Source organism: Mesoplodon bidens (genome assembly GCF_964165515.1).
Source record: "Mesoplodon bidens genome assembly, chromosome: 9".
In the NCBI taxonomy this organism is placed as follows: domain Eukaryota; kingdom Metazoa; phylum Chordata; class Mammalia; order Artiodactyla; family Ziphiidae; genus Mesoplodon; species Mesoplodon bidens.
The window spans coordinates 77,442,038-77,463,738 of NC_138166.1; the positions used below are offsets into that span (position 1 = coordinate 77,442,038).

General features: G+C 39.3%; 1 protein-coding gene across 3 annotated transcripts in view; it reads left to right on the forward strand.

Annotated features, from left to right (window-relative positions):
• Positions 1-21,701, forward strand: part of CPED1 (cadherin like and PC-esterase domain containing 1) — a 320,724-nt gene that overhangs the window by 91,683 nt on the left and 207,340 nt on the right. For all 3 annotated transcript variants that reach the window (XM_081244675.1, XM_081244676.1, XM_081244677.1), the window contains exons 5-6: positions 18,447-18,579; positions 19,772-19,940. In XM_081244675.1, coding sequence (XP_081100801.1) covers positions 18,447-18,579; positions 19,772-19,940 — 302 coding nt within the window. The remainder of the gene's footprint in view (positions 1-18,446; positions 18,580-19,771; positions 19,941-21,701) is intronic.

Here is a 21,701-nt window from a genome sequence, read left to right on the forward strand (position 1 = left end):
AGACTGTCCTCTGTTCTTTTCATTCTTTTTTCTTCATTTTGCTCTGCAGCAGTTATTTCCACTATTTTATCTTCCACCTCACTTATCCGTTCTTCTGCCTCAGTTATTCGGCTATTGATCCCATCTAGAGTATTTTTTATTTCATTTATTGTGTTTTTAATCGATGCTTGATTCATCTTTAGTTCTTCTAGGTCCTTGTTAACTGTTTCTTGCATTTTGTCTATTCTATTTCCAAGATTTTGGATCTGGGAAATAGAATCTTGGATCATCTTTACCATCATTATTCTGAATTCTTTTTCAGGTAGACTGCCTGTTACCTCTTCATTTGTTAGGTCTGGTGGGTTTTTATCTTGCTCCTTCTCCTGCTGTGTGTTTTTCTGTCTTCTCATTTTGCTTATGTTACTGTGTTTGGGGTCTCCTTTTTGCAGGCTGCAGGTTCATAGTTCCCGTTGTTTTTGGTGTCTGTCCCCAGTGGCTAAGGTTGTTTCAGTAGGTTGTGTAGGCTTCCTGGTGGGGGGGACTAGTGCCTGTGTTCTGGTGGTTGAGGCTCGATCTTGTCTTTCTGGTGGACAGGTCCACGTCTGGTGGTGTGTTTTGGGGTGTCAGCGGAGTTTCTATGATTTTAGGCCACCTCTCTGCTAATGGGTGAGGTTGTGTTCCTGTCTTGCTAGTTGTTTGGCATAGGGTGTCTAGCACTGTAGCTTGCTGGTCGTTGAGTGAAGCTGGGTGCTTCTGTTGAGATGGAGATCTCTGGAAGATTTTCGCCGTTTGATATTATGTGGAGCTGGGAGGTCTCTTGTGGACCAGTGTCCTGAAGTTGGCTCTCCCACCTCAGAGGCACAGCACTGACTCCTGGCTCCTCAATTTGGGATGATTTGTTGTCTATTCATGTATTCCACAGATGCAGGGTACATCAAGTTGATTGTGGAGCTTTAATCCGCTGCTTCTGAGGCTGCTGGGAGAGGTTTCCCTTTCTCTTCTTTGTTCTCACAGCTCCTGGGTCTCAGCTTTGGATTTGGCCCCGCCTCTGCGTGTAGGTCGCTCAGACAGGACAGGGTTAAAGGAGCAGCCTCTTCGGGGACTCTGGCTCACTCAGGCCGGGAGGGAGGGGCACGGAGTGCGGGGCGAGCCTGCAGCGGCAGGGGTCGGCGTGACGTTGCACCAGCCCGAGGTGCGCCGTGCGTTCTCTCAGGGAAGCCGCCCCTGGATCCCGGGACCCCGGCAGTGGCGGGCTGCACAGGCTCCCGGAAGGGCGATGTGGACAGTGACCTGCGCTCGCACACAGGCTTCTTGGCGGCGGCAGCGGCAGCCCCAGCGACCCACGCCCGTCACTGGGCTCCGCGCTTTCAGCCGCGACTCGCGCCCGTCTGTGGAGCCCCTTTAAGCAGCGCTCTTAATCCCCTCTCCTCGCGCACCAGGAAACCAAGAGGGAAGAAAAAGTCTCTTGCCTCTTCGGCAGCTCCAGAGTTTTCCTGGACTCCCTCCCGGCTAGCTGTGGCACATTAGCCCCTTCAGGCTGTGTTCACGCCGCCAGCCCCAGTCCTCTCCCTGCGCTCTGACCGAAGCCCGAGCCTCAGGACTCCCTCCCGGCTAGCTGTGGCACATTAGCCCCTTCAGGCTGTGTTCACGCTGCCAGCCCCAGCCCTCTCCCTGCGCTCTGACCGAAGCCCGAGCCTCAGCTTCCAGCGCCGCCCGCCCCAGCGGGTGAGCAGACAAGCCTCTCGGGCTGGTGAGTGCCGCTCGGCACCGATCCTCTGTGCGGGAATCTCTCCGCTTTGCCCTACCCAAGTATGTGGGGAGTTTCTTGCCTTTTGGGAGGTCTGGGGTCTTCTGCCAGCGTTCAGTAGGTGTTCTGTAGGAGTTGTTCCACGTGTAGCTGTATTTCTGGTGTATCCGTGGGGAGGAAGGTGATCTCCGCGTCTTACTCTTCCGCCATCTTACCCGGAAGTCTCTATCATAATATTTACATATAAGGAGATATTAAGTGAATTTGCTGCAGGCAGAAGATTGTTTCTCTTTAGTCTTTTTTGTTTGTTTGTTTTAGTTTTTTAATAGGGAACTCAGTAACAGATGGGAATTGCCTACCCTGGGAGAGTCAGAAGCTCAGGTCCTCAGTGCTCACTGGCACTTTCTTGAGGGTCCTCTCTACCTTTCTTCTGTTCCCTTTTTATCTGATGTGCCCACTCAGGCTCAGCTCCTCAAGCCATCCACAGCCATTTTTAGGCAAAGTAGAAAATTTCACGTGACAAACCTCATACCGCAGCCGTATACCTGGGGTTTCGGGCAACTCAGATGTGGGTGTAGCCACCAACCTGAGGTCTGGGCCTCTGGAATGACAGTGACCACTTTGGGCCACGTGGAAGGACCAAGTATTAGTAGTCCTGGCTCTTCAAAGATGCTCTTCTGACATTTTTGGGAGGGCTTTTAGAATTCACTAGCTGTGCTGCCAAAAGGGTTTATAAAGCAGCAATCTGGGGATGTGAAATTAATGAATGTAAGTAGAACAAAATTACGTTTTGTGGGTGATATATGATTTCTGTCAGGACAAGTAATTGCTTTGACCTGATGGCACATCTGCTGTCGGGTAGTGGCGAGTGCAGACTGAGCCCGGCTGCATATGTGTGGATCCCATCTTGACGTCTTAATAGCCCACTGTCCTTGGGCAAGTTTCTTACCTTCTCCATGCTTCAGTTTTCTGTCTGCAGTGTAGGGACAAATAATGACTCTGCCTCCTGGGGTTGGTAAGAGGATCGAAGGAGTTCGTGCACTTAAAGTACTTGGAACAATGCCTCACACAGAGTCAGCAACCCACGAACATTAAGTATTTAATAAGCATTTCCATAAATATTGGTTGCTTCAGTAAGCCTTTCCATAAATATTTGTTGATAAGTACTAACCACTGCTCCTATCCAGTTGGTGAGACCCATGTTTTTCAGGATTCACTAACCTGGGAATAAAGCTAGGATTTTTTTTTTTTTTTTAACGTCTTTATTGGAGTATACTTGCTTTACAATGGTGTGTTAGTTTCTGCTGTATAACAAAGTGAATCAGCTACACATATACATATATCCCCATATCCCCTCCCTCTTGCGTCTCCCTCCCACCCTCCCTACCCCACCCCTCTAGGTGGTCACAAAGCACCGAGCTGATCTCCCTGTGCGGTGCAACTTAAAGCTAGGATCTTAAAATGGTCACAAAAACATTTATTTGCCTCCACCTACACTCACTATCTTCAGGCCTCTTCATCTCAGAATCCTGCTTCCAATCACTTTTGGATCATCCTAAAGCAATCTTTTCATTCATTCCTATCAGACCTCACATTCTTTATGGATAAATTTATTTATTAATCTCTGGTTGATCTGGAAGGAAGTATCTGTAACTTACCTATACACATAATTTCAACAAGCCCTAATGTAATGCCCTAACTTTTATATAAAGGACAAATAAAAGGCAAGTACTTTATAGTGTAACAATTTGTAATCTAATATGTAAATGTTTAGGCATAATGACAGCATAAGGAGTAATGAAATAGTCAAATGCTCCCTCTTTTTTTTTTTGTGGTACGCGGGCCTCTCACTGTTGTGGCCTCTCCCGTTGCAGAGCACAGGCTCCGGACGCGCAGGTTCAGCGGCCATGGCTCACGGGCCTAGCCGCTCACGGCATGTGGGATCTTCCCAGACCGGGGCACGAACCCGTGTCCCCTGCATTGGCAGGTGGACTCTCAACCACTGCACCACCAGGGAAGCCCAAATGCTCCCTCTTTTATTTGGAATCTCCATGAATGTGACAGGTACAAATTCAGATTGGTGCAGTTGTATCGTAAGGAAACTAAGATTCCATGGGTCACATTGCTGTCAGTGAACAACTCTTGAGACAGTCACAAGCAAAACAAAGTATAGTGTTCCCTTGCTTGACTATGAAATCGCACTCCTGAAAAACTCAGCGTATGTTAAAACTTGGGGTTTATATATAAAATGGAGTCAAGCTCCAGGTTAAAATAATTACCAACAGGCTTTTCATCCACTTCAATGTCCAGTGAGACATTCAAAAGTGATATAGGGTGGGGGAGAATTTATTGTTTTGCACAGAGCAATATTCAACATAGTAACAGCTGTTGTGGTATGTGCCTTGGCCGATGAGAATGGATATCTCACTATTCAAACAGGCACTGGACTCTGCACCTTACCAATACATTCCAAATAAACATCAGCCTTATCCTACACAAGGCAGAGATCTAGGCTTTATAACCCTCATCTATTAAATTTCAGTAGCATTCTTGATCATTGTGATGGCCTCAAATGCCCCCTTTGTCTTAGAGGGTATGCCTTATGTGCTCATGAACACAATCCTCTTGAACTCAATACCCTGTCCACTATTTTCTTCATTTCTGCTCTGGTACCCTGTGGTCATCTGCTGCCAATGTAACCGCTGGTCACACCCACCAAAGGTGTTCTGCCACTGGAGTGCCCCATGGCAGAGGCTGCTGCTGCACCTGCCATTGTCTGTGCTGTCCCATGCCCAGTGTAAGGGATCCTGAGGTTCATGCTGTGCCTGCTTCTCCTCTGGCTGCTGCTGAAACTGTTGGTGCCATGTCCCATGTACCAGTCATTGTCTTGTCCATTGGCTGGAAGTCTACTGGTATTCTCAGAAGCCTGAATAAGTCAACACTAAAATGATTTAGTAGTAAAAAATCAATAGTCAAAATCTTTCTTTACATTATATATTTTTTTCTATTGTATGTAATGTTACTCACTAAAAACACATTCTTTCAGTATTGTTTTAGCTTCTGACCCAAAACCTGGAGTGGCAGTAAGGCCTGTGGAATATAGGAGCAACATACTAAGAGTTGCCCTTCTCTTTCATGTTGTCCTGTTATCCTTGGACTTCTCTTCCATCCACTCTTTTTTCTTTAGGACAGATTCCTTACTATTAGGCTTTACCCACAGTTCTTCCAGTCAGGGCCAGACATAGTGAACTCCTAGCTGGACACGGATTGGTGTCACACTAAAACTCCATCACACTGGTAAATAATACCCAGATGGCATTCTTGTCATCATTCATTGACCATAGGGTTTCAAAGAACAGCAACAAAAAGTAGATGTCTTGTCTTTTCCTAGTTTAGGGGGTTGGGATGGTCATGTTTAATATCATTGAGTTCCAACAATGTCACGACTGGACCTGAAATATTTCTGTTGAGCATATGGAAATAGGACTGCATTTATCCTTCACATATAGAGCCATAGCTATTTATATTCTTGTGTTCCAAATATTGCAGAAGCGGGAATGTTTACTTTGTATCTAAATACAGAATTAAGAAGAAAAAGAGAAAGATTACATGGTTAAGTAAACTGATTATGCCTAATTTATCTTTTCGGTTCAGTATTTTGTAATGTTTCTGTTTCTAGATTCCTTCTCTCAGTCCTGTGTAGGTCATTCAGCAGCCAATTTTAGAAGAGCTTGTGTCATTTAAGAGAAAGAACTTTAAACTATATTCAAAGAGGACTACGAAAAGCAAAGATACCACTGGCAAAGTGATATTTAAAATTTTCCAGTTACATGATTTATTGGTAAATCTACATGGGCTGTGCCATGAGCAAAACAAACAATGTGCCAGGTGTACTCTGAGCTTTTAATTAAGAGAAATTTTACCTTTTGGACAGATTTTAATGGGGTATTTTGCTGTTTGTAAGCCATTGAAACCACGGTTTAAGCCATTCGTGGGGGAAAAGCCCTTAATTATGTAGAATATAGATCATGAGGGAAGCAAAACCGAAAAACAACCCCAAATCCTAGAGTCTCATGTCAATTTGTAAAATTTCTAGTTGTGCCCTAATGTCACCTCAAGCCCCTGGGACTAATGGATTCTGTGAATGGTTTAAGTGATTTGGCAAATAAAAGCCAGATTTGGGGGACCGAAGAAAATGCTGAGTAAAGAGCAACATTCTCAGAGAAATTAGCTGTAGTGGTGAGTTGGAGGCCAGGTGAGTAGTTGTGAGGCAGCGAGCTGAAAACGTGAATCGCAAATCATTCCATGGATAATGGCAGCCATGAGCCTTCGTCACTTTTCACTCTAGATCCATGAAACTGAATGAACAGTCCTTCTAATAGAAACTTAATGTACTTTTCTCTAAATCAGATTTTGCTCACCTGCCTGTGCCTGTATCACCCCGCCCTGCCTCTTCCTCATAACTCTACGCCCCAGCAGCCAAGTGGCCGAAGGGACCTGACCTTGGCCCCAGGGGATAAAGCCAGGTGTGGCAGGGAGCTTAGGCAAAAATGGCCCCTCCGAGGGCTTCCCTGGTGGTGCAGTGGTTGAGAGTCCGCCTGCCGATGCAGGGGACGCGGGGTTCGTGCCCCGGTCCGGGAAGATCCCACATGCCGCGGAGCAGCTGGGCCTGTGAACCATGGCCGCTGAGCTTGCGCGTCCGGAGCCTGTGCTCCGCAACGGGAGAGGCCACAACAGTGAGAGGCCCGTGTACCGCAAAAAAAAAAAAAAAAAAGCCCCCTCTGAGAGAATGCTGAGCATTAGGTTATGTTAAGCAAACAAATAAATTAATTAAAACGCCCCCTCCAATAACAGCATGACTTACTGGTAAATAAGCCTTGAGGAGTAGTTTAAATTTTTTAATAGTTTTTTTGTTTGTTTTTGAGAGTAGAGTTGGGGACAGTATGGCAGCTAAGGGGCAATTAGCCTTATTCAACACACAATGAAATTTCCACTAAATTCTACTTTTACAACCCTCTTTTTCCCCTAGGCAACCCCCACCCCCACCCACAGCTCACCAAAACACCATCCTACACATTCTCTCTCCTCAATGGTCTCTTTGTCCACTTTCATCTCTCTAACTCATTTATATAGATTTAAAAATAAATATATTTTTTCCCATACTTCAAACAACATTACAAAGATTTGGTTCCCATATAAGCATGTATCATTCTTTCTTAGAGAGGAAAAGAGGACCAAAGGGGCAGAAAACCTCTACTTTGATAATTTTTCACTGTTACTCAGCCTTTTCCCCTTTTGACTTAAAACTAGCTTGAATTTTTCCCACTACTTACAATCCAAGCTTTTGATTCAGCTTCCATTGGCTGGGTCTACAGAGTCAAACTCTAGCAGAGAGCTTGATTGTTAACTCATGACTTTGAACCCCTGAGTGATGCCGCAGCTCACAGAATTTTTTAAAGCAATGACTGCACATCCCTAATTTATTGAAAATGACTGAGATATTATTGGATGCCAGAGAATTATTTTTTCCCTAAGACATTTAGTGTATTTTGTAAGAAATAGCAAGGTATAAATGACATTATCCACCACTGACCTATTTTAAGTCATCTAAGTAGCAGCTTAGACCTGGAAGTACAGTCTGGGATTGCAAGGACATGCAAACAAGTGGTGTTAATTGAGATAAAATGCTGATGTCAAGGGGTGGTGGTGTGATGAACTGGAAGATTGGAATTGACATATTTACACTAATATATATAAAATGGATAACTAATAAGAGCCTGCTGAATAAAAAATAAATAAAATAAAATTCAAAAAAACAAAAAACTCTGTAGCTTGAGTTAGAATGTATTAAATCTCTAGAAAATAGTATATGTATATAATATAAATATATGTTTATATAATATATTAAATAAATTATATATAAATTAGGTAATTTATATATATGCATATGTATACACATATGGACACATATGCTAAAAGTAACTTGGCAGTACAAAAGATGCGAGATGTATGAAGAAAATATGAAGAATATTCTTATAGAAAATATTTATTTGAATTTAATGTCCTGGCCTAAATTCTACCCAGAGTAGAGAGTTTAGGGGGGAAAAATTCAAGATTTTAAACACCTAATTAACATCTTTAAAGACCAACAGTTATTTAACACTTCAGATATGAAGACCCTTCCCTCCCTTGGCTCAGTTGGTTAATTCTTTAGTCATTTACAAGATACAAAATAGGCCAAACGTACCTGGCTACTGATGGGCTTACCCAGCTCAAGGTGAAACTGAAGCACCATTTCAGAAACTCTTGTCAGGCTCTGCTTGGCTTCTGACTTGCCCTTGGTGCCCTCGTCTATGAGGAAAGGACTCCTGTGTCGCTTAGCTGAAACTGACATCCGCAGACTCCAGTCATATCGCTGGTCAATTGGAGGGAAGGAACCTGAGGACAAAATGGTTCCGTAGGAACATGTTTGCTCAGGGTCATAACCAAAAATCTTTTCTGACATATTTCCATGTTTTTGACCTATTTCTGGCATTGGGATCTCTGGCCCTCATTAGATTTCAGTTTGGCAATTGCCTCTAGTCTCTGAATGTTCTATATTTGTCTCACTCTTGGAGTCAGATATTATGAAAATATTGTTATTTTAAATATGTACTGGTTCACATATAATAAGTTTATTTGTAAATACTATAGAAATAGAAAAGGAAATTGAAGGTAATACTATGTACCTTTTATTATACCAAAAAATATAGGGTGAAAATTGAAAACAGAGTTGGTCCGTGAAGGCACCATTAAAGAAGAGCTATGTTCATGCATGTTTTCACTTAAAATAGGCTCAATGACTCACTGTGTTTGTGTCTTACATTTAAATTGAGATTGACTTCAATATACTTAAAAAAGAATTTGGAATCACTGTTACAAATTTCTAGTAAGTCATTTATTATTCTGATGTAAATGATATCAATAACATTTCATGGTTTACTCCAGAAAATGTTCCTGAGAAAAAGTTTAATATTAATAAAGTGATTAACTTATTTTTGCAGTGAGTGGGCTTAGACAGCTATTCTATTATCATATTTGTTGCACTCTAGGTACTAATATTTGTGGGAGGTTGTGTTTCAGATTGTTATTAATGATGCTCATTAATTTATACCAAATTATTCATCTTTGGGCTTGCTGAAGTAGCCAAGTATTTTTTTCTTTTCCTTTTCTTTTCCCCTGGAAAATTCATGTAGAAAAGCATCAAAGCAAAATTAAGTTGCCATAAAGTAATAAAACAATCTTTCATGCTGCTTGGTCATTGCAGTGAAATCATAGGGGCAAGAAATTGAAGTAGGAGTCTAGACATAGCTTTTATTACCAAGGAAAATGAGCAGAATTCAAGGTTTTTACCTTGTCATGGTCAAAACATAGAGGAGTTCATGGGGAAAATTGTTTTTGTAGAAGTGCATGACTTTGACACTTCCGCTGAAAAAGAACAGAAAGGAGGGCATTTATGGCTTGCATTTACTGAGTGCTCAGTAAGTAAGCAGTTGATTGATTGGTTAGTTGGTGGAAACTTTATGCAATGATTATTCCTTTAAAGCACATTGCTATGAAATCAATCTGGTCATTTTTATGCCTCAAATTGTGTCTCCACATACATCAGGATGTGGACTGCACCTCTATTCCTATAAAATAAAATGGAAGTTATTCTTTTTCCCAAAAAAGGAATATATCGAATTACTATGCTGTTTGTATTTGCGGTTTGATGCACCCTTATATAGTAACAGCATAGGAAAGATATGCTGAAACTATAGCGTGTAAACTATTGGTATCAAAGCCACATAGGTAATAATATAATAATGTCAAGTCTCAAAAAAGGAATTTGGAGTTGCCTGACTTAAGGCTAGAATTATGTATTAATAATGTCTTTATGTGTTTGGTATATCCCTTGTCTCAAAGATACTCTTTGGCCAATGCCATTTTCATAAAGTGAAAGTAAAATTGTTCTAAGGTATTGGTGTGTTTGGAGTATATAAATCCTCAAATTATAACATTTAAGTTCAAGTGTAGGTCTGAAATATTCCAGGGAGTTTTATCTATGTGTCATAAATAGTCTAGGGAGTTTTATTTATGTGTCATAAATCTGTTGACTAAGATCTAGCTCTGTTGACTAAGAGCTAGTTGTGCTGGTTGTTTGCAAAGTCTCCCCCTGAACAAAATACAGAGGAACAGACTTAAATATTGCAGTAACTGGGTCAGTCCTCGGCTTACCCCATCTATAGAAACCTAGCCTTAATACAGAACTCCTTTAACTGCTTTGCTGGGCTACCACAATGCTAAACTTGAGGACAGTCACTAAAAACTATGTGTGTCTTTATAGGCCTCTTGCAATAAGGATGCTGTGTTTTATTTTGGGCTACACATTTGTGCTTACTACACATACTTCCTGCTTTGTTCTTAATTGACCAATGTCAAATGTCAGATGTTTAAGAATCACATAAAAGAGAATTTAATAGATTAGCCTTTTTCTGATAGCTAGCAGTGGTGAGAATCCCTTAGTGTTGGATGAATTCAAAAGGAATAACATTTTAGTTACACTTTGAAGTTTCCAAAGTCCCAAACACGTTTTCTATGTTATAGAATAAGATTATACTAAACTACTACAACTAGCTGTTTAACATTTTTTGAACACTTAGCATAGCCCAGTGCTGTGCAAAGGACTTTAAAGGAAATTCCATATTTAATCCTGTCAGCATCCATATAAGGTAGGTTCTTCTTCTTACTATTACTATTATTATTATTCTCATTTTTCACATAAAGACACAGAACTTAGAAAAGTTAAGGAATTAGCTCATGGTGATACCTATGACTAGGAATCCATTTATAGACAGGAATTAGGATTTTTAAAATAAATGTTACTTGGAATATCATTTGTAAAACATTTTTGAAAGAAAAATATTGGTTAGCAACTAAATTACAATGAGCTGGACAATTTAGAACATGGTCTTTATGGGTTTCACCCATGTCTTCTCAGGCCCAGGTTCAGCTTGTGTGGTAAAACAAATGAAATCTGGGCCCCCAAATCCTCCCTTACGGGATGTCCCTTGCTTACAAGGGGCAGCCATCCTCTTGGCTGTCTGCTGGTGACCTTCTTTTCCATGGCTTCCTGTGCTCAATGTGGGTTCCAGGGGCTCTGCTGATATGAGGCCTCTTGGCCTTAGACAATTCAGTTTGAGGTGTCCGTCTCTGCCCCTCGCTGGAGCTGCCCCAGTAGTGCTGCAGTGTCCTGATATGATCGTAGCAAATCATGCCACTCGAGGGAACACCACATTGAGGTGGAGAGAAACTGTCTCTACCCATGTTACACTCATTTCCTAGGTAGTTAAAAAAAAAAAAAGTTTACGTCATACAACTCTAGTAAAACCACTCAGCACTTGGCTTTCTCATTCTTCTCATTTCAGCTGCTGTTTTCTATGACCAATGCACGTATCTCTAGTTACGTGGTTTGGAAGAAATTGGGGTTCACTTATTAAGCAGAGATTCATTGAGTTCCTATATTCAGTGCCAGCCTGTGCTTGGCACTAAATATGCAATGAAGGGAAAAACCCAGAATCCCTGCCCTTATAGAGTTTACAGTCCAGTGACCTGAGAAAACCCTCTGATGCACTGAAAATAATCCCTCCTTTCTAACTGCCAATGAGTGATCAAGTTTGTGACCTTGACTCTACTTTGGGTATCTTTCCTCCCAATGTTGTGCACTGCTCAGGAGGTGAAGGGGTCGTTGATGTTCCCCAAATACTTTCTCGGAGTGTGGGAACTTAAAGAGGGTCCAGCTCTAGTCTTCTATGGGGTGTTTTGGGCCTCATGCAAATATAATAACTGGTTGATCCTGCAGAGGACTCATGATTGCTGGAACACAGCTGAGTTCACAGAGGGACCACATTTCAGCTCTGGCCTTTGGGCCCTTGTCACTTATATTCTCCATTAGGTCATATATAGCATATATTTTAAATATAACACAACTTTTCACCTAGGATTACAGAAATTTAGAATTGTAAAGGACCTTAGAAATCATTTAGTTATTCATTCAGCATATATTTGTTTAGTACCCACTGGGCTGGCTGCTCTGCTTTTTCATCATCATGCAAAAGAAGAAACCTTTAGTGGTGAGGACTTTCCTCTTCTAGGAACTGGTAGAATTTGGACTGTGCTTCTACTGTTTTCAAAGCGTATGCTAAACAGTCACTGAGTGATTTCAAGATCATCCTTTGTGTTAGTCAGGGTTCTCCAGAGAAACAACCAGTAGTTGGGGCCCCCTTACCTGTGATTTTACTTTCCGAGGTTTCAGTTACCTGTGGTCACTCATGGTTTAAAAATATAACATGGAAAATTCCAGAAATAAACAATTCATGAACTTTAAATTGCACGCCTTTCTGAGCAGCGTGATGAAATCTCTCACCATCTCGCTCCATCCCACCTGGGCCATGAATCATCCCTTTGTCCAGTGTGTCCCACCTGTTACTCACTTAGTAGCCGTCTTGGTTATCAGAGCAACTGTCTCAGCATCCCAGTGCTTGTGTTCAAGTCACTCTTATTTTACTTAATAATGACCCCAAAGCACAAGAGTAGTGATGCTAGCAATTTGGATATGCCAAATAGAAGCTGTAAAGTGCTTCCTTTAAGTAAAGTTTCTCCACCTAATAAGGAAAGAGAAAACTGTATGCTGAGGTTGGTAAGATCTGTAAGAATGAATCTCCTTTCCATGCAGTTGTGAAGAAGGAAAAAGAAATTGGTGCTAATTTTGCAGAAGCACTTCAAACAGCAAAAGTTGCAGCTTCAGTAAGTGCTTAGTTAAGTTGGAAAAGACATTAAATAAGACATTTTGTGAGAGGGGTGGAGAGAGAGAGAGAGAAAGCACATTCATGTAATTTTTATTATAGTATTTTTGTTATAATTGTTCTGTTTTATTATTAGTTATTGTTCATCTCTTACTGTGCCTAATTGAAAAATTTTATTATAGGTGTTTATGTACAGGAAAAAAACAGTATCTAGAGGATTTAGTATATCCTAAGTTTCGGGCATCCACTGGGGGTCTTGGAATGAATAAAGGGGGGAAGGACTACTGGGTCTGTCTATATCTATCCATCTATTGAGGGAGAGAAAGAGATTGACTGTAAGGCATTGGCTCACATGATTTGGAGGCTGAGAAGTCCCACGATCTGCCATCTGCACACCGGAGATGAAGGAAAGCTGATGGCATAGAGAGTCAGTGGTGTAGATTCCAGTCTGGGTCTAAAGGCCTGGGAACCACTATGCTGAGGGCAGGAGAAAATCAATGTCTCAGTTCAGTCAATTAGAGAAAGAGCAAATTCAACCTTCCTCTGTCTTTTTGTTTTAGTCAGGCCCTTGACCCGCAAAGATGACGCTCACCCACACTGAGGAGAGATATCTGCTTTACTCAGTCCGACAATTCAAATGCTAATCTCTTCCAGAAACACACTCACAGGCACACCCAGAAATAATGTTTAACAAGCTATCTGGGCATCCCTTGGCCCAGTCAAGTTGACACATAACATTAACCATCACACTCCTTTGTCATTCCTATCCACAGACATTTTAGCTCTGGAATCTTCTTTTGCAAGTTGTATGTTTATGTACTCTCTAGCTTCCCTTCAATAGCCACCATAGGGCAGTAAGGAAAAACTTATGAAATTGCTGATACGTGATCAATAGTTAATTATTTTGACCTAACAAAAGACAGTTTCATATGGTTTAGCCTAAGCCATTCCCTGCTGCCATATACAAATGCTCTTATTTGAGATCAAAGCTAATATTATTTCTCTCTTACTCATCCTTTCTATGTGTATACACACACACACACACACACATATATATACACACATACACACATATAATTATTTCTCCAGGACATGTAGCTGGTAAGAAGACCAGGGCCCAAATTTGTATTGACCAAGTTTAAGGGTTGTATAGGCTGGATATTCTCCATTGGCCCCTCCAGATTCCCTCTAGATCCTTCCCCAGGAAGCTACCCTCCACAGACAGCATCAGCAAGGCTCCCTTGGCCCCTGACTTCCTGCAGGACACCAGAGCTTGGGGGAGAGAACTTTAGGCCATTAATTCCCTGGCTGCTTCCCTGTGAGACCTTGGCCTGGAAGTACCTGTGTGCCTCTACCTGTGGCCGTGACTCTTGCTCTGTGCCCTCTCCCACAGCTGTGCCTTTTGCCTGGATCTGTAATTGGCTCCCTCCTGGGCTAGGGGTGGTAAGAGCTTCCATTCATCAGCCCTGGGGAACTTCACTACCTGGTGTTGTTTTCCCTTAACTCTACCCTTGCGTTGGTTATCAGCTCCTTCTTTGATAGTCTCTCTCTCTCTCTTTTTTAAATTTTTAATTTTATATTGAAGTATAGTTGATTCACAATGTTGTGTTAGTTTCAAGTGAAAAGCAAAGTGATTTAGTTATACATATTCATATATCTATTCTTTTTCAGATTCTTTTCCCATATAGGTTATTATAGAGTATTGAGTAGAGTTCCCTGTGCTATACAGTAGGTCCTTGTTGATTGTCTATTTTGGTTAGTTAGTCTCTTGTAGTCTCTTCACTTATCCCTTTGACTCTGTCATGTCATCCATACTTTGATAGAGTTATTTCCTGGCTATGACTTTAGTTTGGGCGTATATTAATTGTTCTATTTATATTTGCTGTGCATGGAAGTTCTGGGGGTATCTTTGAAGGCTTAGGAGCAAGACTTGTAGATGTCCTCAGGCAGGAAGAACAATTAATGCATTCATAAATACTTATCTATACTTCTAATCTCAAAACCAGTTGTTAATTATTAATTAAGGGCTTTTATCTTCACTGCAAGTTTTGAAGTAAGAAAATACTGGCTAAGTTCAGCTTCCTAACATGAAATGCAAGACAATATGTAAACATTTGTGAAATATAATTATACTTTCACTATTACTTTCCTATTAATTATTAGCCACAGGGCAAAACATTAAATCAAATACAATATAAATTTGGCAGCTAATCTTTGCTAGTACAAGTGTTTTCCGGTGTTTAGTCTTTGCCTATGATGTATATAATTATATGTCACATAGAAGGGAAAGAATAAATAACGAAATAAAATATTTTTAATACATTGGAATGCTCATTTTGTTCTCCAACTGCACGTTAGCTTAACCCCTCAAAACTAGTTCATTGCTAGAACAGATATTTACTGCACACTTGTATCAACATTATGTTCCGTAATGTGGGAAGTTCAGAAGATTCCTGGAGAATCACATCCTGTATTCTAGAAGACTCCTTGACAATGTCACAAGCCCATTAAGTATTGATTGGTAAGAATCAAAATGAAAACCCAGGTTTAATCTTCCTTTACAGAAAACTGCGCCAGTCAGCAGGTACTCAGGACCTGGCCAACCAGATATTAGAAAGTACAAAAAGAACAATCTTCATGCATTCCTAACAAATTGTTCATTTTTATTCTGAGTGAGCAGTCAAGTTATGGCTTCAGGACTCTTTAAAATAAGCCAAGAGTAGTCGATAAATAAAAGCACATATGACACTTCATTTTGAGACCTCATAGTGTGGGGTAGGAAAACCAAAAGATGCATGCTGGGCCCTCCATATTTAATTACTTTCTGAAAATAGTTAATAAGTACATGTTAATGAATTACAAGGCCATTTAGAAGACTAAATAGAACCTCATCTCCCAAATTCCTTCCAAAAACAGAAGCTAGTTTTGGCATTGTTGATAGGAGATTTCTAGGCTCCTCTATGTGTTTGGGGGCCAAGGGAGAAGGGGAATGGAATATTAAAATAAGTGGATTGGACTGGTCTATTGAGAGGGCCTTGATGGATTTGCCCAATGAAGGATACAGGGAATGGTGACTAACGACAAATCTTTGAGTCTGTTAATTAAGAACCTAGGGTACTTAAAGTTTCCACTATTATTTATTAAAGCTCCATAAAATGCAGTTGCAGGTTTTTTTTAAACATCTTTATTGGAGTATAATTGCTTTACAATGGTGTTGTATAACAAAGTGAATCAGCTATACGTATACATATATCCCCATATCCCCTCCCTCTTGTGTCTCCCTCCCCACCCTCCCTATCCCACCCCTCAGTTACAGTTTTTAAAGATATTAATGGAGCTTATTTTTAATTTTTTGCTGTAATCAAGGGAAATGGGAATAATTTTAGATGTCAGGGTACATCTAATTAGAGTTGTGGGGGTTTTTTGTTTGATATTTGTTTTAGAATAGTTGAAAGTAACCTACAAACCTGGAATGATATAATGGAAAATCTTATATATGTATCACGAAAGGTAAAAATTACTTTAATCAGTATTCAATTTTCTTAATCACAGTTTCAGGGGCTGATGTGGATATTTGACATATTCTTAGTAATTCCTATATTGGATTCCTTCAACTACATGTTATAGGCTCCTCCACTTGAACTAAACCGGAAAAAGATGTCGTAAAATCATGTATTCTTTTGACATATTTGCTGACTACTTCCTCAAAACTGTTGAGCTACTACCTTGGTGTAGTATGTCTAGGTTTTTCGAAGTCACTGCTTGGGCTTCAAACTGGTGCTGTGCTTCCTGGTAGCAAGGGTAAAAGGGAAGTCAGAGGAAATTACACTCTTCTCATATTACACAAAAGAAGGCTACAAATTAGCTCTTTTGGAGAGAAAAAAATTTTCCCTAGTAATAAATTCTAAAACATGTCTATTTAGTGAAAAAAAAAAGAGCATACTTTCATACTGCAAGTGTAAAGGTTTATATAAATGCTTAAACTCTTTTGAAGTTGTGATTCTCAGGAAAGAAATTACCTTAATGACTCTTCATTTGTCACCTCCAGAAATAAGCAATTTGAATATTTCCTTTATGTATTAGATGTATTAGAACTTCATTAATAAGGAAGCCTTACAAATAGGCTATCATTTTTTGAGAAAGATCACATGTGGTAAATAATGAGATATGGGAATACATCGAACAGCTTGACTTCTTCGGACTCTTACTTAAGAGTGTGAAGTGTTTTAAATTATACTGTGTTAGTATTGATGAAATGTGCGCAAGGGGGAAAATAATTTAAAGGCTTTGTTCCATTTGGGGAGCTGGATAAATTGTACAATTTAAAAATAAAGCTCTGTGACTTGGCAGGAAGGAAACAACAACTCTCATATGCTGTTGGAAAGAGTGAAATTGGGGCAACCTTTTTAGAAGGCAACTGAGTAATGTTGATCAAATTTACAATGCATTTGCCCATTGACCCGGCAATTACACATATGGATTAGAATTCACCCCTAGATAAACTTGTAAAAGTACACCAAAATAGATGTATAAGAGCGTTCATTGTAGTATTTTTGAAATAACAGAAGAAAAACATTACAAATATAATCTAAATACACAACAATAAGGGAATGGTTAAATGAAATGTATATTCATTTAATGGAACACTCCAAGTTATTAAGAAGTATAAAGGGGCTTCCCTGGTGGTGCAGTAGTTGAGAATCTGCCTGCCAATGCAGGGGACATGGGTTCGAGCCCTGGTCTGGAAAGATCCCACATTCTGTGGCACAACTAGGCCTATGAGCCACAACTACTGAGCCTGCGAGTCTGGAGCTTGTGCTCCGCAACAAGAGAGGCCGCGACAGTGAGAGGCCCGCGCACCATGATGAAGAGTGGCCCCCGCTCGCCACAACTAGAGAAAGTCCTCGCACAGAAACGAAGACCCAACACAGCCAAAAATAAATTAATTAATTAAATTAAATTAAATTTAAAAAAAAAGAAGTATAAGGTAATTCTGTATATGCTAATATGGAAAGGACTCCAGGATGGATTAGTAGGTAAATAAGCCAGGCATAGTTCATTATGTCTTTTTTGGATAATTAAAAAAACCCAGAAATATCTGCATATGTAGGTTTATATAGATATATTGATATTTATATTAATTTATATATTGAAGAATCATATGTATCTTATCCATTGCTGCTTATCTAGACTTCAAAATTGAATGTGTAAGCATTGGGAGAAGTCCTAGAAGGGCGTGGATTGCCTGATGCATTTTCTTTTCATTTGATAGCTTTCTGTACACTTTGATTTTTCTAACCTTGTACATACACCTATTTTTTAAAAGTATCAATATGAGTGTTCGGAAATAAGTCATTATTGTTGGTGTTTACTTTTACACACTTCAAAAACCCACTAAATAATATTTTACAAAATAATGAAGCACTCTGCTTGAGGTTACCAAGGTCATGAAGCATGACAAACTCTAACACATGAAGGACTGTATTGTCAGGAAATCAACTCAAGTTATCTATATAAAATTCTCATCGCAAACAGAAGTCAACTCTTGCAGCCACCATCCCCTAATCGAGAGAGCATCTCCTAGCTGTATGAAAGAAAGACCCTCTTGGTGTGGGACAGAAGGAGACATCATATCTACTTCCCCTTCTGAGAAAAAAATTTGAAATCAGTTATTATAACTGTTTTTCTAGTCTGTTGTAAGATAACATACTACAAAGCAAATGCCCCTCTAAACATGCCTTCATGCTTGAGGGATTGAACCTTGACTCAGAATGGGGAGAAAATTTGCGGCCTATTTCCCTTGGACCCAGTAGTTTAACACGGCAGACTCTGTTATGAAAGCCATTCCAAAAGGAAACAATAGAATGACTGATTTTTGCTCTGTTGAATCTTTTCAGAATTGCAACTTCCGGTGAGCCCCTCAGTGTGTCTGGATCAGAGCATACAATTAAAGCTGAGTACTTCAAGTCACCTTTTAAAAACAGTGAAGTCATATATGTGGAAACCAGGGGACTGGAGACGTGAACAGCTGTAAGCGAATCATCTTGAATTGTTAGGTCAAGCATGCATTTTAAGAGATAACTAATAAGAGAAAAGCACCAAACACATCTGGGGGTTTTACATGTTTGAATTATTAGGTTCTGTTATATAAGTTTTCGGCTATCTCTTCTTAATACATCATGCCACCATCAATTTTCTGCTACACTCATTCAAATCTCTCTTGCCATAGAATAAGCATTTGGGTAAATAGGACTCTTATCCAGGAAGCTACATTAATGGAAATTGAATTTAAAACCTTGGCCATGTGAAACTAAAATTTTAACTTCCATTTTATACTCAAATAACATGCCTTAGTCTACGAGTATGGCTGAATGATTTTTTTCTATTATTATTTTTTTATGGCTCTGAGAAAGCAACTGTAGGGTACCAAGTTATTCAAGTTACCTTCAGGGAAAGGGTTTTGTCATGTAGACAAATTATAGTGAAAAAATTAAGAGATTTTAATTATCTTATCCAAGACACAAAATAGTTTGCCCCATGTAATTTTATAATTATTAGGTAGTATTCCACAGTTAATAGTTTTTATCGAAGAATCGTATGCATTTCTGCTTACCTAGACTTCAAAAGATGAAACAGCACACTCTTTTCATTGATCGAACTTGGATATTTGAAATATAGAAATCTGATGCAGAAAAGAAAATAGTTATACATTTTGGTATCATTTATGATGAAAGTATGTTTATCACAAAATATTTAGCTAGTGTTATTTTTCCTTTTTTAGACTGAAGTGTTTCCTAATACTTCATCCCTTAAATTAACCCTTAATTATCTGTGGTGCAGGTTATTAGGTAGAATCAAATGAGTGGGGAAAGTATTTTGGCATATTTTTGGTGACCTGCCTGTCCACTATTGAGAAACAGTATCTTTTCTTGTGGAGGATAAGATAGAGTGAAGGTAGGAGAGGGCAGAACCGGAAAATTTCAGGGGTATCCTAAACTTTTATATGTATCACTTCTGTTGGGATGGTACCAGATGTGACTAATTTAAATTTTTTAGATCTTTAAGCCTCATTTTAGGTACAATTTTAGACATTGTTTAAGGCAACCCATACACTGAAAGCTGGGGCCCAGTGAAAGAGAGATGGGGTGTACAAAGCTCTGAGGCAATTTATAAATTACATGCCCCAAATTATGGAGCTTTAATTATATTTTTAATTTTTTAGGAATCAAACCACAGTCCTAGCTCCACAAGAAACACTCTTGAGAGCCAAAGATTTATCTGTAATTCTTAAAGCGTATGTGCTGGTGACATCCTTAACTCCTCTGCGTGCATTCATTCATTCGACTGGCACGGTTTGGAGTCCACCAAAGAAAAAACGCTTCACTGTCAAGGTAAAATTTCCATTGTTGCAGTTATTTCCCACAAAGTATACTGGAGATAAGTAAAGTGAGTTGGGCTGCCTTTCTCTGACCTTTATGATTATCAAGTCCCAAGGAGCAAAGATTGTATCGTTTTATTGCTGCAAGCAGAGATTTTCATTTAATAGGTACAGGTTCAAAAATGAACTGGAAACAGCTTAATTCACTAGGGATCACAAAGGCTACATCTTTTTTTCTCTCTCAATTCATCTTCTTAGTTCAGTTCTTTGACCCATTGTAGAACTAGTTCTCAGCTGTGGTCTGTTTTTCTTGACTTTCCACTCATTCAAGAAAAATGTAGTCAGTGCAACAAAGGAAAATATAATTTTGCCCTTATGCTTTTTGCTTCATTTTTAGGAAGCATAATGCCTATTTCATTTCACCATTCAATACGGAATATTTGCTGAGTAAAAAACAACGGTTTCAAGAGTGCCTGACATAGTAGCCATGACATAAAGCATGATGAGAAAGTTTTCAAGGTAGAACTTAATAATAACCTCCAAAAAGTTTAGTTATAAGAGGTAATTCAGGTTAGCTCATTCAAAAATAAGGTCTAGTGAGAATATACTTGATAAATTTTAAGGAGTTTCTGATTTTACAGAAATAATTTTTCAGAGTGTAGTTAAGGGGAAATGCACACATGCACTCTTTCAGTTTCTTCCCATTTCCTCTAATCTGTTTTCTGTACAATTATTTCTGTAAGATCAAAGATGCCTTCAAAGAACAAATACTACCCGATCCCTCTTATAGAAGGAATCTAAACTAGTCAAACTCACAGAAGCAGAGAAAAGAATGGTAGTTACCAGGGGCTGGGGAAAGAGGGAAATAGGGTGGTATTAGTCTAAGGGTCTAAAGTTTCAGTTATGCTAGATGAATAAATCCTAGAGATCGACTTACAGTATAGCGCCTATAGTTAATAATACTGAGGTTTGCCAAGAGGATAGATTTTATGTTCTTATCACTAAATAAATAAATAAATAGGTTGGGTGGAAACTTTTGAAGGGGATAGATATGTTTATGACTTGATTGTAGTGATGGTTTCATGGGTGTATACTTATCTCTAAACTCATCAAATTGTATGCATTAAATATGTACAGGTTTTTGTATTTTAATCATAAAAAATGGTATTAAAAAAGAAGGCACAAGTGCCTTTTATAGTTTTGAGAGATTTAAAAGTGACTGTACTTGATACTTTTCAGAATTTTTCTTACATAAACTGCACTTTAAGTTTTGGAAAATCTTCCAACAGTGAAAAATTTTTTAATGGTATGTTTAAAAATTGTCAATTAAAAAACAGGTGAGCATGACAAAAGATGCAGATGTTACATTACTTAGTAAAATAGGTAACTGATATTTTAAGGAAATGGTGTTAATGACTTAGGTCTTAAGGGTCGTTTATTTTAAAGACAATCATCTCATCTCAATTATATCAGTATTAAGTGGTTTTTGATCATGAAAAAGTGGAATCTAATTTGATTGGTCTTTCATGTTATCTCCTACAAGTCTTCACAGTGGCTGTTTATATTTCCCTAAGAACCTTTAATTATTCCCCAGTTGCCCTTTTCTATTAAGTTGAATTGTATGCAATTGCTGACAATTGGCCATTTTTGACCTACAAAAAATTACAGTTTCATATGGTTCAACCAAATAATTAGAAGTCACATATAGAGAGATATGAGTCATAATCCTCTATTCATGTCACATTCATGTATTAGACAAATGTTGGTTGAGCAG